General features: G+C 43.5%; 1 protein-coding gene and 1 pseudogene across 4 annotated transcripts in view; one reads left to right on the top strand and one right to left on the bottom strand.

Moving 5' to 3' along the window:
- POFUT3 (protein O-fucosyltransferase 3) overlaps positions 1–16,247 on the top strand; it is a 124,768-nt gene that overhangs the window by 15,317 nt on the left and 93,204 nt on the right. For 3 of the 4 annotated variants that reach the window (XM_089903751.1, XM_022571171.3, XM_022571172.3), the window contains 2 exons: positions 6,149–6,501; positions 9,856–10,150. In XM_089903751.1, the coding sequence (XP_089759877.1) occupies positions 6,421–6,501; positions 9,856–10,150 (376 nt within the window). In that variant the 5' untranslated portion in view covers positions 6,149–6,420. The remainder of the gene's footprint in view (positions 1–6,148; positions 6,502–9,855; positions 10,151–16,247) is intronic. The other variant, XM_089903752.1, reaches the window with a different exon arrangement.
- On the bottom strand, positions 11,857–15,532 carry LOC111173489 (nuclear receptor coactivator 6 pseudogene; annotated as a pseudogene).

The raw sequence follows: 16,247 nt of genomic DNA, 5'->3' as shown, positions 1-16,247 counted from the left end.
GACTCTTAAGTGGGTCCTGGCTACTATCTGTATTGAATAAGCGGCCCAGGTATTTGCACAATAAAGGGGCAGAGCCACCAATGTAGCCTCAATGTTAGAACTTTCCCCCTCTGCTGCCTGTAAGCCAGAGGCAATGTCCTAGCATCCGAGGATCATGTAGGTCTACCCCATTTTTGAAATTGCTGTCCTGACTCTTCATTTGCTGCCTTCCTGCTAGATGGCAGTGTGTAACAGTGAATTTAAATATACAGTCTCAGCTGTTACTGTTCTATGTCTCATCTTAAATTCTTCAACTAAAAAAAAAAAGTAGATTTCAAGTTTTATCTTAACACAACATTTTTGAAAAAAATTCACACTAGGGTTAAAGTTAGGAAATAAAGAAAATGAACGTATTGTTTGGACAAACAATGATGTGATTCATATATGTGTAATTATTGCTCAGTTTGCAGACATTTCCAACCCATATTTAAATGCTCTCTAAATTTGGAATGTAAAGAGTTGATTTCAGTAAGAAATCCAGTACCTAATTCAATTACCAGCATTCTATGATAAACATTTGTAATAGGGTTCTTGACCATGAGTTTTTAAACATTAAAAAAGAATAAGTTTATCTTTATTTACAGTATTTTTCAGATATTGAGAATAAAATTTGAGTTTTCAGAAGTTAATGTTGAATTACTCAAAAGGAGAATAAAGATCAAGTAATCCTAAAACTTGTCATATAGAAATATTTCTTGTTTTATATATTTCCAGAAATCTTTAGTTTGTGATGACTCAGATTGTCTTGATCACTGTCTCTTTACTTGATTAATTTTTCTTCTATGTGGTGCTCTTGGGCACTATTCATGGGATCAGAGAGTTTAGTTTTGGGATGCAACCTCAGAAGATCATCTGGTCCAGCCCTTCGTCTTTAGGCATCTGAAGTATTAGCCAGATTTTGTCATTGTTAATCGGTTCCTCACTCATGATTACATGAATGATCAAAGCGGTCGAGGGCCTTTAATTCACAACCTTTTGCCAGGAAGGAAAATTGTTACTGAGTAACCAGTAAGCCCTTGTTGGAGAAAGAACAGTTACAAAGAACACCTTCCAAGGAAAAAGACGAGAAAGAAAGAGTCGTGTTCTCGAGGCGCTGGTTCAGCTCTTAGTGTGACACAGAGTTTTCCCAGTCTTGGACCCTCTCCTCCATTTAAAAAACCTATTTTTTTGGAATGCTTTTATTTGAGTCTTTTTATTTAGTTGTCTGTCTGGGTTTGTTTTTATCTAGTTTCTACATTAAGTAGACCCACTAAGTGAGATTGTATAAATACTGTATAATTTGAGTGCTTCAGTATGTATCTGGAATTTAAGAATGGCATCACCTTCAGTTCTGCAATAGAAAAGTAAAGGTGCTCGTGCTGCAACTTCCTTCCCCCAGTTAATCACCCCTGTTAATCACCAGTCTTGATTCATGAGGCTGTCAGTATCCCTTTCTCTCTCATTATTCTCTTTGTTTCTTCTGCAATGTGTGCTTGGCCAAGAGGATCACCTTCCCAGATAGAAATCTGCAAGCCAGAGCACTCTACTTAAAAATAAATACTCAGCAAAATCTGAAGTCTATTAAAAAAGGTTGAGGAACACATTAACACAAATAAATGTTAATAAAGAAAACTGGATGAAAGTGGAAACTGTGGAACCATCACACCATGCTCATCAGGCCAAGGGACAGTCTTCTGATAATTAACAACATTGGTCAACTTTTTTTTTTGTTTACATTAGTCAACTTTTTAATGTTCGACAGTTGTTTTATATGTACCCAATAAAGCAGCTTTAAAGAGTTTCCTAAAACCCCCCAGCGTTCTCTCCACTGCTGTGATAGAAACAAGCACAAGGTATGGATCTAGATCTCCTGACTTGGTACTAGGGAGGAGTAACCCTTCCCAAAGCAGGTAGCCTTGAACGTCCAGGAGAATGGCTATGGTAGTGAAAGAGGTATGGGTGTTGTAGGTAGGGACCAGAGCACAGAACAGGAAGCTGTATCCCAGGAACAGCCAGAACAAAGGGTATGTGTGGTAGAAGCTAGAAAAGTAGGGCGGGGTCCAGGGAGTCTTGTTTTCTAAACTGATGAATTTGGTCTTTATCTTGAACTCTTTGGGAAGCCATTGATGGATTTTAATCAGAGGAGAGATATCCAGTCTACATTCCAACAAAATCTCTACAGCTGAATGGAGGATGCTAGTGGGTCAGACTGGTAGAAATCCCAGTTATCAAGCTTTTGAAGTCACCAAGTAGGAATGGATGAGGAGTGTCCATGAGGACAAGTAGAATTGAAGAGAGTTAGTTAAAAATTGCCTGGAGAGTTGTCCGGAGGCCCTTAGACCTTCCCATCTGCCTGCCTTGTCATCAGCCTTTCCCAGGACAGCACCCCACTTAAAGGGACGCTCTGAGGATTTACCCGTCATAAAATGAAAACAGGTTCGGAGAGTCAGCTTATTTGAAAATGGCACTTTGGTGTGAATAATTTGTTTGGTAATTAGATACATTCCTTTGAAAGGCTCTCCCTGATATACCCTTAAACTCAGTTAAGACAGTCGCTCATTAACCCAAATGACTCACCAATCACTAGAGAAGAGATGATCCAAGGAGGCTTCCCAGAGCTCCCCGGTGTGTGTCACCTAGGGTTGGCTTCTCATTTTACACTCAGAGACACAGGGCGGAAGTCTTCTTAGTCCCATTTCTGAGACCCTTAACCTGCACCTTGGGCCGGCCCTGTGTGGCTGACATTTGAAGCTGGCATCCTCAGGCTGCTAATTCACTTTAAGATGTTCAGTCTCTCTTCTGTCCATTTTAATTCAAATTAAAGCGGACAACGCTGAAATTATTTTGGAGTGAAAGTGTTGCTGGTTTTGATGGAATAGCATTTGCAGGAGTGTGAGATGGTCACGCTCAGCTCCAGACCCCTCTCTGGGCAGCAGATGGCCGGCCCCAGGCCGTGCACACAGCCGTACGATGCATTTCAGGGCTCAGTGCTTGGGTCAAGAGGGTCGGTTAGTAAGTCCATTTCAGATGTTATCTGCATGGTTGTCTGAACAAACACACACTACTCCAGCCTGGGAAGGACTGTTCTGGGGCACTCTCTTGGAGGACTCTGAGATTCACCCTGGGGGCAACGATGAAACAGAAGGGAGCTTTCTTCTTGGGGACCCATTGGAGTCCCATTGTATTGGAGCTTGTTGGCCTTCACGGTGCTCTCTGCAAGCCCATCTGTCCCACCAGCCGGGGAACTGCTTACTTGATGAAAAACTCCCAGGTAATTAATGCCATAGGTATATTCGGTTGATGTGCCCCAAGGCCTGGTTGATTGCTGCCTGCTCTAAATCATAATACCATCTACACTAGCTGATTCTATTCTTTAGTGGTGGGTATTTACCCACAGCTCAGTCCTTGAGACCACACTATGTACTTCTGGTTTGGGGAATATAACCTAAATTGAGATTCTTTGGATGGAAGGGAATTTGTAACCTTAAATTCTTCTGTCATAATTTGTACAGCCATGTAAAGACTTAAAAAGGCCCGAGGACAGGTCTGAGCCATGTACTAGCTGTAAAAATATCCCAAACTGTGTCCTCACACACTCTCTCCATCTTTTGTTTTCCTTTATTCCTGACTCTTGTACTCTTAACAAGCTGTCACTATTTTCCCCTTCTCTTTCTTTTCCACTGATCTTGGAGTCAGGTGACCTGATTTCTAGACCCACATCATCTTTAAAAACTATGATCGTGGGTAAATCACTTAAACTTACCAAGGATCTGTTTCCTTATTTGTGGGAACCGAGAATAATAATAATGGCCGTACCTACATTACAAAGTGGTTAATGGATAAGATTGAGCAGAGTGTTATATTGAAAAATCTTTTGAAAATGATTTAGCTTTATATCCATTTAAAGTGGTAATATTATTTCATTACCTAATCTGGGTTACATTAATTGTAGTTATAATAAATTGCTTTTGCATATAAAACAAAAAATAGATAACCTTTCTGTTATAAAAGGGAAAGAAATAATGAGAGTTACCATTTATTCTTTACTGTGAAGAAACTGGGGCTTAGAAAGATTTAACAACTTGTCCAAATGTATATTACATATAAATAACAGCTAGGATTGGTGCCCAAATGTGCTAGCTCCCCATTTTATGTGATTAATAGCTACTAGCATCTACTGAGTAGAAGGAAAGGCGCTTTTCAGGTTCTTTTGGACTTTTGATACTTTTTTCCCTGGTACATCATCTGACAGAGAGCTTTTGTACACAGGTTTTTTTCTGTGATTTAGGCAGATAAGCTGTGAGTGTTAGTATTATCTGGTGGGAATTTTATAGCCTTTGTGTTAACAAATATAAAAAGAATGTGTGGGACTTCCCTGGTGGCGCAGTAGTTGAGAGTCTGCCTGCCGATGCAGGGGACATGGGTTCGTGCCCCAGTCTGGGAGGATCCCACATGCCGCGGAGCGGCTGGGCCCGTGAGCCATGGCCGCTGAGCCTGCGCCTCCGGAGCCTCTGCTCCGCAGCGGGAGAGGGCACAACGGTGAGAGGCCCGTGTACCGCAAAAAAAAATGTATGAACTTCGGAGTCTGACTAGTTTCTGGTTGTATTACTCATCAAAGTTACAGTCTTGGGCAAGTTACTTTACTTCCTTCAAATTCAGTTTTCTTACCCTTAAAAATGAGGCTAAAAATTGCTACTTCATGAGTTGTTGGGAGAACTGAATGAGCTCATGCATGCTGAGTACTTAAGAAAGGACGTAATAGGTCACTCAGCAAATATTCGTGATCTCCTTTTCTTTGGCAAAGTATTTCCTCCTTGTGAAGTTCCAGTTGATCTGTCAGTATCATACTTTATATGAATTCAACTTCATTTTCCACTTAAAGCTATGATAAAAATTATAATAATATTTAAACATGAGGATAGCAAACGTTTCTTGGCTATTTATTATGTGTCAGGCTCTGAAATAAGTGTTTTGCCAGTTTTATCTCATAGAATTCTCACAGTCACTCTCTGATTAGGCACCTTATTTTCTACATTTTGGGAATTGAATCAAGGAGAGGCTGGGGAGTTGAGGTTTGAATCCTGGCAGGCTGACTCTAGAGCCCGTTCTCTTAGGCGCTGTGGATTGTGAGACTTCCGTGGATGAAAGAAGAAAACTGCGCTTTTGGCTGTTTCTGAGACCAAGAGTTATTTTGTTTCTGAGGAGAAGAAATAGCCTAGACTTAAAAGTTAATTAAGGTAGATGCATGAGAGGGGAGCATACCTTTAAGACCAAGGCATTTAGCCAGAATTCTACATCTTTTTTATATTTCTCATTGTATCTTCAATTCTGTATCTGAGAGGTGTACAGTCAGATCTTAGGATCAACCCTTGGAGCACTCCCTTCCTCTGGAATGTTGATCCTTGCTTTCCTCTGAACTCCACAGGGTCATTTGCTCAAGACATTTGACCTCAGAGAACCCCGGGAATAAGAGGCATTCTATGGGACTATTTAGTGCATTTAAAAAACTTTTGGAAAAGATCATCCATTTCAGATGGATGGAAATCTTATTTCAAGATGTCCAGAGAACCGTACTGCCCATATAACCCACTGCTTTAGTGCACTTGCCATAAAAGATTAAAGAAATAAATCAGTAATCTGAATTCCTTATGTTGTAGCTGAAGTTGTTTTCCTTGGGGGAAACTGGGGTCAGTTGATCATTTTCCATTTCTAATCAATGCCTGAAACTTTGATTTGTTTGTTCCCTAATTTTTACAGGAGTGGGTGGACAGTCCTGGTTGTTTCTGCTCCACTTCTCTGCTCTTTTGAAACTTAGATAGAAGGAAATGACTACATGTCAATGACTTTTGGAATTCAAGTCTGATGGCAGGGAAAATTAAGTGGAAGCATCATTTTAGTCTCGGGACCTGATTGTCGATCTCTCACTCTCCTGTAATGGACTTTCTGACCTTGGGCAAGTCACTTCATCTCTCTGGTCCTGGTTTCCTCATCTGTGAGTGAGATATTAGGTCTAAATGATCTCAAAGGCTCCTTTTAGTTTTAAAGCTTTGGGTTTCTACATGGTAACCCTGCAAGACTACATTTATGAAATCTTCTGCACTATGGCTAAAATATTGCTCATTTGTTACAGATTTTTTTTGATGCCTTCTGGTTTAAAGAAACTCCAGCTGCTCTGATGATCGCTTAAGAAGACTGCATGCTGTTCCCTTTCAATGCCAAGCCAGGCCCACTCAGAACCTCAGTTCTCAGTCCTCCATGGAGACCAGGTCCCAGCAGGAATGGCAGTGGAGGAAATTGGCACCCAGATGGTTCCTCCACGTGAAGTTGTCTTGGGCTGCGGGCCGACTCGAGAACACCTGGTAACCAGGCTAGCCCTCTGTCAGTCACCCAGGGCAGGGCAGCATGGTGCGGATTCAGAGGAGGAAGCTTCTGGCATCTTGCCTGTGCATCACAGCTACTGTCTTTCTGCTCGTCACACTCCAGGTACCAAGAATTTGGGTTGTGCAGTGTTGATTCCTGGGCCTTTGCCACCACCCCATTCTCTCCAAGTACTTTACTTTTTGCATCATCTCTCAGGATCAGGATTTTCTATGTAAAGCAAGGGAAATACTTTCTTTTTTAACAGACGAAACTGAGGTTCAGTGAGCGGATGTGTCAGGTAGAAAGAAAATCAGTGGGTTAGGGGATCAGTTTGTGACTCTTGCAGGGTACTGGTTTTACAGTAACAGAAGGTAGAGTTCTGTCTGTCTTACTGGGTCAGAATTGGATGGCTTCCTCCAAGTCATGATCCCTTCTGAAAGATACCATTCGTTTTTGTTTTGTTTTGTTTTGTTTTCTTATTTTGGCCCTGCTGTGTGGCTTGCAGGATCTTAGTTTTCTGACCAGGGATTGAACCCCCGCCCTTGGCAGCAAAAACACAGAGTCCTAAACACTGGACCGCCAGGAAACTCCCTTCTGTTTTTTTAAAAATAATTTTAATTAATTAATTAATTAATTATTTTGGCTGTGTTGGGTCTTCGTTGCTATGTGCGGGCTTTTCTCTCTAGTTGCGGCGAGCGGGGGCTACCCTTCATTGCGGTGTATGGGCTTCTCATTGCGGTGGCTTCTCTCATTGCGGAGCACGGGCTCTAGGTGCACGGGCTTCAGTAGTTGCAGCACGTGGGCTCAGCAGTTGTGGTGCGCGGGCTCAGTAGTTGTGGTGCGCGGGCTCAGTAGTTGTGGTGCGCGGGCTTAGCTGCTCTGCAGCGTCTGGGATCTTCCCGGACCAGGGATCGAACCCGTGTCCCCTGCATTGGAAGGTGGATTCTTAACCACTGCGCCACCAGGGAAGTCCCCGAAAGATGCCATTCTTGAAGAAGTAGTGACTATTCTGAGGACAAGCTAGTTGTTCTGCAGAACACACACATCTGCATTAATAGATTTGTCTGTAGTGGGGTGAGTGACCTGAAACGTTTCCTGAGTCCCCCCATTTATTTCATTTAGTTGGTTATTCTCAACTTCATTTGCTGATTTCAAAGTAAAATAAAAGTTTCACAGTGATATTGAAAGTAGAAATACAAGTTGAGATATTTTAGCACCCACTCAAGGACCAGCTGTCCATTTCAAAATCCAAAAGGACTTTTAAAGATTATTTGTGGATGTGAGTATTTCAGACGTGGAGCTGATGGAGACAGAAGTGTTCTCTGGGCGTGTTATTCTGGAGGGCTTCCCTTCTCCTCACTTAGGACTGAATGAGCTTATGCTTATAAAAGGACTTCGGCAGATAGTACTGCACTGTACTTCCACCACCTTCCACTGCCAGGTTGGGATTCTGGTCAGAGGAAACCCCTGGCTCCCTGCTTGTCTGTCTTGGAGGTGGGTATCCAGGACCTGCTTGAACTGGAGGGGCTGGAGTTTTCTGCTTTAGAAATCTCTCTCCTTAAAGCAATCCCTATTATTCGATGTTTTTTTTTATTAAAAAAAAATTTTTAGGCCACGCCCTGTGGCGTGTAGGATCTTAGTTCCCCAACCAGGGAACAAACCCGTGCCCCCTGCATTGGGAGCGTGGGGTCTTAGCCACTGGACCACCAGGGAGGTCCCAGTCCCTATTATTTGGATATGACCTTATACCTCACATAGTAGACTTTGATCAGAAATGTGGAGCAAAATTTGTTTTTGAAGTTATAAACATGGCTTTCTAAACGTGTTTCTTTCAAGTTCCTGGTTGTATATTTGCAGGGAAAGGTTGGGTGAAAAAGAGTGTTTGTAGCTACAAGTCAACTCCATTCCATCAAGGTACTGGGGAACAGCCACATTATTATGTTATCATAAAGAGGCTTAGAAAGCTATTGGCAAGGGTTTTTAGTTTTCAGTGATGGTCTTACTGTTCTAATGATGACTTTGGTGTCACAAGTGATCTGTGCTTTTTTTTTTTTTAAAAAAAATAGAATTCTCTCTTCCGTTTGGAATACTATGTGGCGTTTGCTGAGTGGCTCTTAATAGCTTTTTTGGCCTTGAATCCCTCAGAGAATCCAGTGAACGTTATAGACCCTCCCCAGGGAGTTACAGACTCTGTATCACCTCAGTGGGCAGGGGCCCTTTTCTGACACTAAAGGTAGCAAATACATAAAGAAGGCACCACCACTGGCTGCTGAGAGTGGGGTCTGCGGGCCACACAGGTAGTGTCCTCTGTTGACAAGTGGGCCAGTTAATATGTGAAAATATGCCTTCTTTTACCGGCTTTATTTATTGTATAGTGTGACTACTAATGTTTTGTTATATATGAAACAGACCAGCCCCTACTTTATACTGCTCTCTCTAACATATTTCTGTAATGCCATGTCAATATCAAACCTTAAAGTTTGATGAAAAGGCAGCACTTTTGGAGAACTCCTGCCCCTCTGATTTCACTCAGTCCACCCTGCCCTTCAGATTACTGTGATTGATGACGTAGCTCTCCAGGACCCAGACTCTCTTGAAATAAATTAAAAAACAAGGTTTTAAGTGAGAAGGAGCCCAGTACCTATGCCGTCTCTATGCCATAGTGGATATTATTGGAAATATAAAATCCATGTTATGATTCCTTTAATTGTACTAAAAAGAAATCAATTGGCAATTTATAACTTATTTCCCCCAGAGTGTAATCCCCAGCAATAGCCAGAGAATAACCCTGACTCTCCCAGGTTTCATTAAGAGACACAACCACTTCTGGATTCTGTATTTGCCTATGAAATGGAGGAGACATGTATCTGTTATGTGTTCAGTGGAATGAAGCATCCTTGTTGGTAGATATTTTGGAGGCTATGTCCCTACCCTAATCCCTGGAAACTGTGATATGTTACTTTACTTGGCAAAAGGGACTTTGTAAATAGATGGGATTATAGTGACACACCTTGAGGTGAGGAGATAACCCTGAATTATCTGTGCAGGCCCAGTGTAATCACATGAGTCCTTAAAAGAGAAGACTCTTCTCTGGCTGTGTTCAGAGAGAGACACGATAACAGAAGGGTCAGAGACGTGCAACGTTGCTGGTTTTGAAGATGGAGGAAGGGGGCCATGAGCCAAGAACTGTGGGTGCCTCTAAAAGAAAAGCAAGAAAACGAATTCCCCACCAGAGTTTCCTGAAAAATGGCATAGCCCTACCAACACCTTGATTTTAGCCCAGTGAGACCATTTCAGACTTCTGACCTCCAGAATCGTACGATAATAAATTTGCATCATTTTAAGTTGCTCAGTTTGTGATAATTTGTTATGGTAGCAATAGAAAACTAATAAGAAGCTAAATCATCAAGATGAATGGGAGATGTACAGAAGGAAATTAAACAGTCTGACACTGGTAATAATCGTCATCTCTTTTAGGTAGTGGTTGAGCTGGGAAAATTTGAAAGGAAGAAGTTTAAAAATTCTAATTTGAACGACGGACATGCACAAATGGAAGAAGAGCCTATACATCTCCATCCATTCCTTAAGAGAGAAGGACTGACCCTGAATAGGAAAAAAACAATGGCAGCTGATAGCTACCCCATCATGCTCTGGTGGTCCCCACTGACTGGGGAAACTGGAAGGCTAGGCCAGTGCGGGGCAGACACTTGTTTCTTCACCATCAACCGGACCTACCTCCATCATCACAGGACCAAAGCCTTCCTCTTCTATGGTAAGTAGGGCTTTTGCCTTTCTCCCTTAGCTTGCTGACATCCTACTTCAATGCTGAGTTACTGCCTTTCTCCCAAGGAAGAGATGGTGGGCTCCCCTTGAAAGCACTTGACACGCCCGATTTCCTCTGCACTTGCTCTGTGGAAGGCCTGAGCATTGAGCAAATACAATAAATCAGTGAGCTGGACCAACAGAGGGGTGGTTGGCTGGGCCACTTGGTATTTATGGGGGAGAAGACCCAGTTCTTTTCACCTTTTCACAGTTGGGTGTTGTGCTTACTGAATTTGTTATTTAGGAATTGGCTATTGATTATACTGCTGATATCCATTCAGAATGTCATCTGTGATAATGGCCAGGAGATTTTGATGACCATAACAGATGTTTAATTGGACATGAGCTCAGCACAGTATGATTTCATTACTCAGAAATAAAAACAAAAAGATTGTTCAACATCAGCTTTCAAGAGCAAGTTGGTATTCATCACTTCCCGAGGCTGATTATATGTCATGCTGGCATTGAAGGGCAGCCAGACCCAGCCAGTTGGAGGTAGCAAGATGCCAACAGCTGTTAGAAATATGGAGCTCCTGGGTGCTGAGTGATAGGGGCACGGGGGAATACAGATTAGCAAGCTCGACCAAAGATAGGCAAGGTTAATCACTAAAGTTAGGAAGTCAGTGAAAGGACATCTGCTTTAGAGTGTGGTATGAATGTGTGTGTGTGTGTGTGTGTGTGTGTGTGTGTGTGTGTGTGTGTGTGTGTGTAGTGCTGGCTTTGGAGTGGCAGGACTGAGACTGGGCTGTAGGGCTGAGTCATCCTCAGTGATCTGCCCAACAACAACTTAAATAAAGCAGAAAATGGGCTCGGCAGGAATCAGGTGGTGTATGTGCCCCACAGTTGGTCAGGGCTGCAGAGCAATGGGCACTCATGCCTGGTAGAGGTGAGGAGGCAGGGAATTCCAGGCACTTACGCATCCAGATGTGGTGGAGTCCAGAGCCTCCAAAGGCCTGCAGGTGTCCCCATGCACTTGCTTTCCTCCTCTGCTCTTAGAGGGGAATCAGTGTAGGTCTGAGGAGTGAGGGCTGTTTGTACAGGGCCAGGCTGGCGGCTGATTTTTTTCTGAGGGGCAAACAACCATCTGAATAGTGTCAGATGCTTATTTTGAGCATCACTTGATTTCAGGTCCCACTGAAGGTGTAATGTAACATATGGGATTGCATCCTGATACCTTTTTCTAAAATCCAAAGAATTCTGAATTCTGAAACACATAAATCTCTGAGAGTTTGGATAAGGGACTGTAATCCTCTAGGGGTGTTTTGAGATGAAGCAACATTAAATGTATGAGTTTAATTTCCCAAATTTTACCAGGAGCCCCTAGACATACTTCAGTTAGACACAAAAATATATAGATAATGTAATGGGTACTTATGTACTTACTACATAGCTTAAGAAATAAAATATTACAAGTAAAATTGAAAGCCTCTATGAGCCCCTCACTGACCCCATCCTGTTTCCTTCCTCCTACCTGGAGGGAATCATGATCCTGAAGTTGGTGTGTGTGTGTGTCTGTGTGTGTGTTTAAACAACATATAATATTTTTTTGTATGTTTTAAAAATTACGTAAATAGTATGATATGTTAACTTTCTCTCTCTGTAACTTACTTTTTCTCTTACATGGTTTTTGAGGTTTGTTAATGTTGGATCCTTATAGCTCCAGTTCACCCATTTTACTGTTGTATAGAATTCCATTGTATTTATATATCACACTTCATTTAACCATTTTCCTATTGTTGGACATTTAGGTTGTTTTAAAAAAACTTTCTTATGACAAAAAATGCTACAATAAACAATCCATGTACATGTGTGAGCTTTCATGAGGATTCATACCTAGCAGTGGAATTATTTGTTATGAATTTCCAGACCAATATCCAGAGTGGTTGTATCACAGTCACTATCATTTAAACGTTTAAAACTTTTTTTTTTCCCACATTGTATAAACCGTTAGATTCTCTTTATTCACTGGTCCATTTCTACAACAAATACAACTAAAACACTATATAATAAAATTATTTACAACATTTCCAAATGAGAAGATTCCTTTTGCCCCACTACTGCTATTCAGACACAGTACTTCCACAGCACCATACATTATTAGAAGGTCTAAAAATGCTCACCCTGTACTCTAGGCTGCTTAGGAAATGTGAAAACTAATAACATAATCGCATTAGCTCCTCTCAATACATGGCAACAGAATAGAAACCTTGAACTTCATCTTGCAACACCAAAAGGGTTCAACAACTCTGCTTTCCCCATTGCACTTTATGAAACAGGTTGCAGGGACCAGGAAAAGAACCACATTATTAAAATGGATTTTAAACAGTCACAGCTCAAAATTGCTTTTTGTAAACTTCACACACATTTACAAGTCGTCGTTCAGCTTGTTTACTTGGATTTTCTTCGCTTGGATTGCACTGCACTGGTTATGTCTTCAGTTGGGCTGAAGGCTGGAGCAGGCCAAGAGGATGGCTTATGATGTCCATTTTCCACACTTTCAGAAGCCACAGCTGGCTCTTCAGTTCGGGCGTTTCTTCGGCTTGGAGTTTTGGACTTTTCAGTTATCTCTTTAGGCTCGCTGCTTTGTCTAGAGACTATGGCAGCATTTGCCTTGAGTTCTGGTCTGGGAACAGACCCCTGCAGTGCTGTGGCTGGAGTTTCCTTCGGGACTAAACTCTGTGAAAGGGCTGGTGGTCGCTTTGAAAATTCGGGCAGTTTAGGGCCTGAGTTGTCCAGGTTAATTCCTTGTTCTCTAGGCAATGGCTGCTCATCAGCCTCCTCCAGACCAGGTGGGCGAGTACCTGGGGTGTTTAGATCCTGCTGACTATTTTTCTTCTTCCGAGGGGGTTTCTTCTTCTTCAGTTTATTTGCATTGGTATTATTTTGCTTATTCATTACCCCAAAATGGCCTGCAGAGATATCACTCTGCAATAAGTTGACCAACAATGGGCTTGTTAGTGTGACCTCCTTACTGACCGGGAAGCCTCATTCTGACCACAGGACATCTGATTTCCATTGCTCCACTGAAAGGTGCATTGAAAGGCATCCCATGGCCTGAGAAGTGGTTTCCCGAGGCACTGTTTCCCAGCATGGCCTGCACTTCGGCGGGGGAGGGGGGGACACCATGTTGCTTTGTTGCATGCTGACGTCAGGCATCATCTGAGACAAGCTGACATCATTATTTGCTGTAGTAGCAGGATTGCCATGCTGCTGGGCCATATGTGGTCTGGGCCCTGGTGGCCTCAAGACCTGTCCCTGAGCCTGAGATGGACTGTAGTTCATGGGCCCTTGCTGGGGCAGCATCTGTCCTGACATCTGTCCCGTAAACTGCACCATGTTTCCTTGCATGTTTGGAGTTGGTCTCCTCGTTATCTGTGCTGGTCCCTACATGACATTAGATTGGTTCTGAGTGTTAAACTGTTGCTTATTCCCCTGCATCTGATTGGTCATAATCTGCTCTATCATTGGGTTCTGTTGAAGCAAAACTTGCCCCTGAGGCCCCATCATCTGGTTATGTGGCACCATCATTTGTGGGCACTGCTGGGGAAGCATCTGCTTGGGTGGGGTCATCCTCTGGGACGAGAGCCCAGGATTTTGGCTCTGAGGATCCACTGTCATCTGACCCTGCTGCATAATAAGCTGGGCCCTTGAAAGGAGCATAGGCTTCTGAGGGTTCAAGGTACCTTGTTGCTGGGCCTTCTGGCCCTGGGAGGGCAAGATCTGCTGGTGCATGCTCATCACCTGAGATGGTGGGCCCTGCTGGGGCTGGCCTTGCATGTTGCCCAGGTTCACCTGAGGAACCCCAGAACTACCAGTCTGTTGGCTGTTCGTGTTGCCATGAATTGCCATGAGGCTGGGCTGCATCATATTTGGTGGCCCGTGGGACACCTGCATCTGGTTTTGAGGAGGACCAGCTCCTTGACCACCTGCATGCTGGACATTTTGATTTGCTTGCAGCTGAGGGGCTCCTGAATTTCCAGGGGTAGTTGCTGTGGTCGAAGGCACCTGACCTTGCATAAAGTTCGGATTGGCCTGTCCTGTTGCGAAGCCAGGTGGGAGGCGTTTAGGCATTCCTGGACCACCTGCCATGGGAAAGCCCGCCTCCATCCTAACTGAATTTCCAGCTCCCATGGGTCCATTCATTCTCACATTTCGGCTTTGGTTCTGAGCCAAAGCCAGGTTGATAGCACCTTCCCCTTCAGTCTGAACGGAGAGAATTCCCAGATCCTGAAGCTGCTGGTTGTTGCTCTGAGTCAGGATCCGTAGCCGCTCCGCTGCTTCCCGGGAGATGTTGAATGTCACTGTTCCAGGCCTCTACCTCTGTACCTTTAGCTTGCTGGATTCCATGTGTAACAAATCGGGTACTTTCTTCAATATTGTGTCCAATTTCCATTTGAAGTCTTTATCATCTGTATTTCCTTTGAAGGACGCAAAGATTGTGGAATCCTCCAAAATACTATCACTTTTTGAGTCATCACCTTCTAGTCCAGAGTCAAAGTCCATCTCTGAGTCCTCCACTGTTGATGAACACAAGGGGGTATAGATATCTTCTAAGTTTGGAAGGTCATCCATAACCATGGTGAATATTATTCCAGAAGCATATGCCAAGTAGACAGTAAAAAAACCCAAAATGTCTTTCTTAGTTTTTATCATTTATCCAGATCATCTTCTAAGTCCAAACAAGCTGGCATTTTTAGGGCCTGTATTTTAAGGTAGCAGCCAAATAAAAATTCTGAGTGCTGCCCCAGCCCTCCTGGGCGGGCCTCTTAGCACAGGCCCGGGCCGAGCGTCCCCTCGGCCCTCCGTGTATCCCTCCATCCGTCCTCGCGTGCGCCTGTCTGTCCGGCCAGTCTGGCCGTCGGCTCCCAGCCGCCAGCAGCCTGACCAGGCTGGGCCTCAAGGACCCGGAGGGGAGGGGGATGGGCCGGACCGGGCCGGGGCTAAGCATTTAAAACTTTTTAACATGTTATACATGCACATAGAGCTCCTGTGTTTTCAAGTAACACTTTGATTGTGACTTCTTGGTTTTTCACTTTTAGGCATTATATATTGATTCTTACTACGGAAGATGAGTATTTAACTCTCCTCCCTCACCCTTGCTCCCTCAACTCATTTCTCAGACCCATATTCTTCCACAGAAGTTATATCATCATTTTAGATAGATTAACATCCAGTTTTTACATCATCATGTAGTCACAGTGAGCCACGATTTAAGATACTAAGATTTCTTTTCCTGCACAAATTGTTTTCCCTGTAGTGGCACCAGATATTCTTTTTCCTTTTTTAAAATTTATTTAATTAATTTTTTTTTGGCTCTGTTGGGTCTTCATTGCTGTGTGTAGGCTTTCTCTAGTTGGGGCGAGTGGGGGCTACTCTTTGTTGTGGTGTGCAGGCTTCTCATTGCGGTGGCTTCTCTTGTTGCAGAGCACAGGCTCTAGGTGCACGGGCTTCAGTAGTTGTGGCTCGCGGGCTCAATAGTCGTGGCTCGCAGGCTCTAGAGCGCAGGCTCAGTAGTTGTGGCGCACGGGCTTAGTTGCTCCGTGGCATGTGGGATCTTTACGGACCAGGGATCGAACCCATGTCCCCTGCGTTGGCAGACAGATTGTTAACCACTGCGCCACCAGGGAAGCCCCCAGATATTCTTAAAGAAATGTCTCCCAGAGATTCCTGACATGTCCAGTTAGAGCCGTCATCCTTTCTGCCTGGTGCCCAGGTGCTGTCCTGGCTGCCCATCAGTCTGGGGATTCCTTGTACTTCACTTGTGTGTGGATTTTCTGTTTCTGTTATGCCTCATCTTCCCCTTTCTTGGTTTGTGTCTTCTTTTTTTTTTCTTTTTTTGGCTATGCGGGATCTTAGTTCCCTGACCAGGGATAGAACCCACGCCCCCTGCAGTGGAAGTGCAGTCTTAACGACTGGACCGCCAGGGAAGTCCCGGTTTGTGCCTTTATTTCAGTGTGTCCTGAGAAAGGTTCACGGAAGGTAAGTTTTCAGAAACTTTGTATGTGCGAACATGTGCTTATTTTACCTTTACTTTCACTGATGGTTTG

The sequence above is a fragment of the Delphinapterus leucas genome, chromosome 21, assembly GCF_059928025.1.
Source record: "Delphinapterus leucas isolate spDelLeu-1000000601 "Yukka" chromosome 21, BTC_Dleu_Yukka2, whole genome shotgun sequence".
Lineage (NCBI taxonomy): Eukaryota > Metazoa > Chordata > Mammalia > Artiodactyla > Monodontidae > Delphinapterus > Delphinapterus leucas.
The sequence above is the reverse complement of the archived record's forward strand: the minus strand, read 5'-3'. Positions and strand labels throughout refer to the sequence as shown.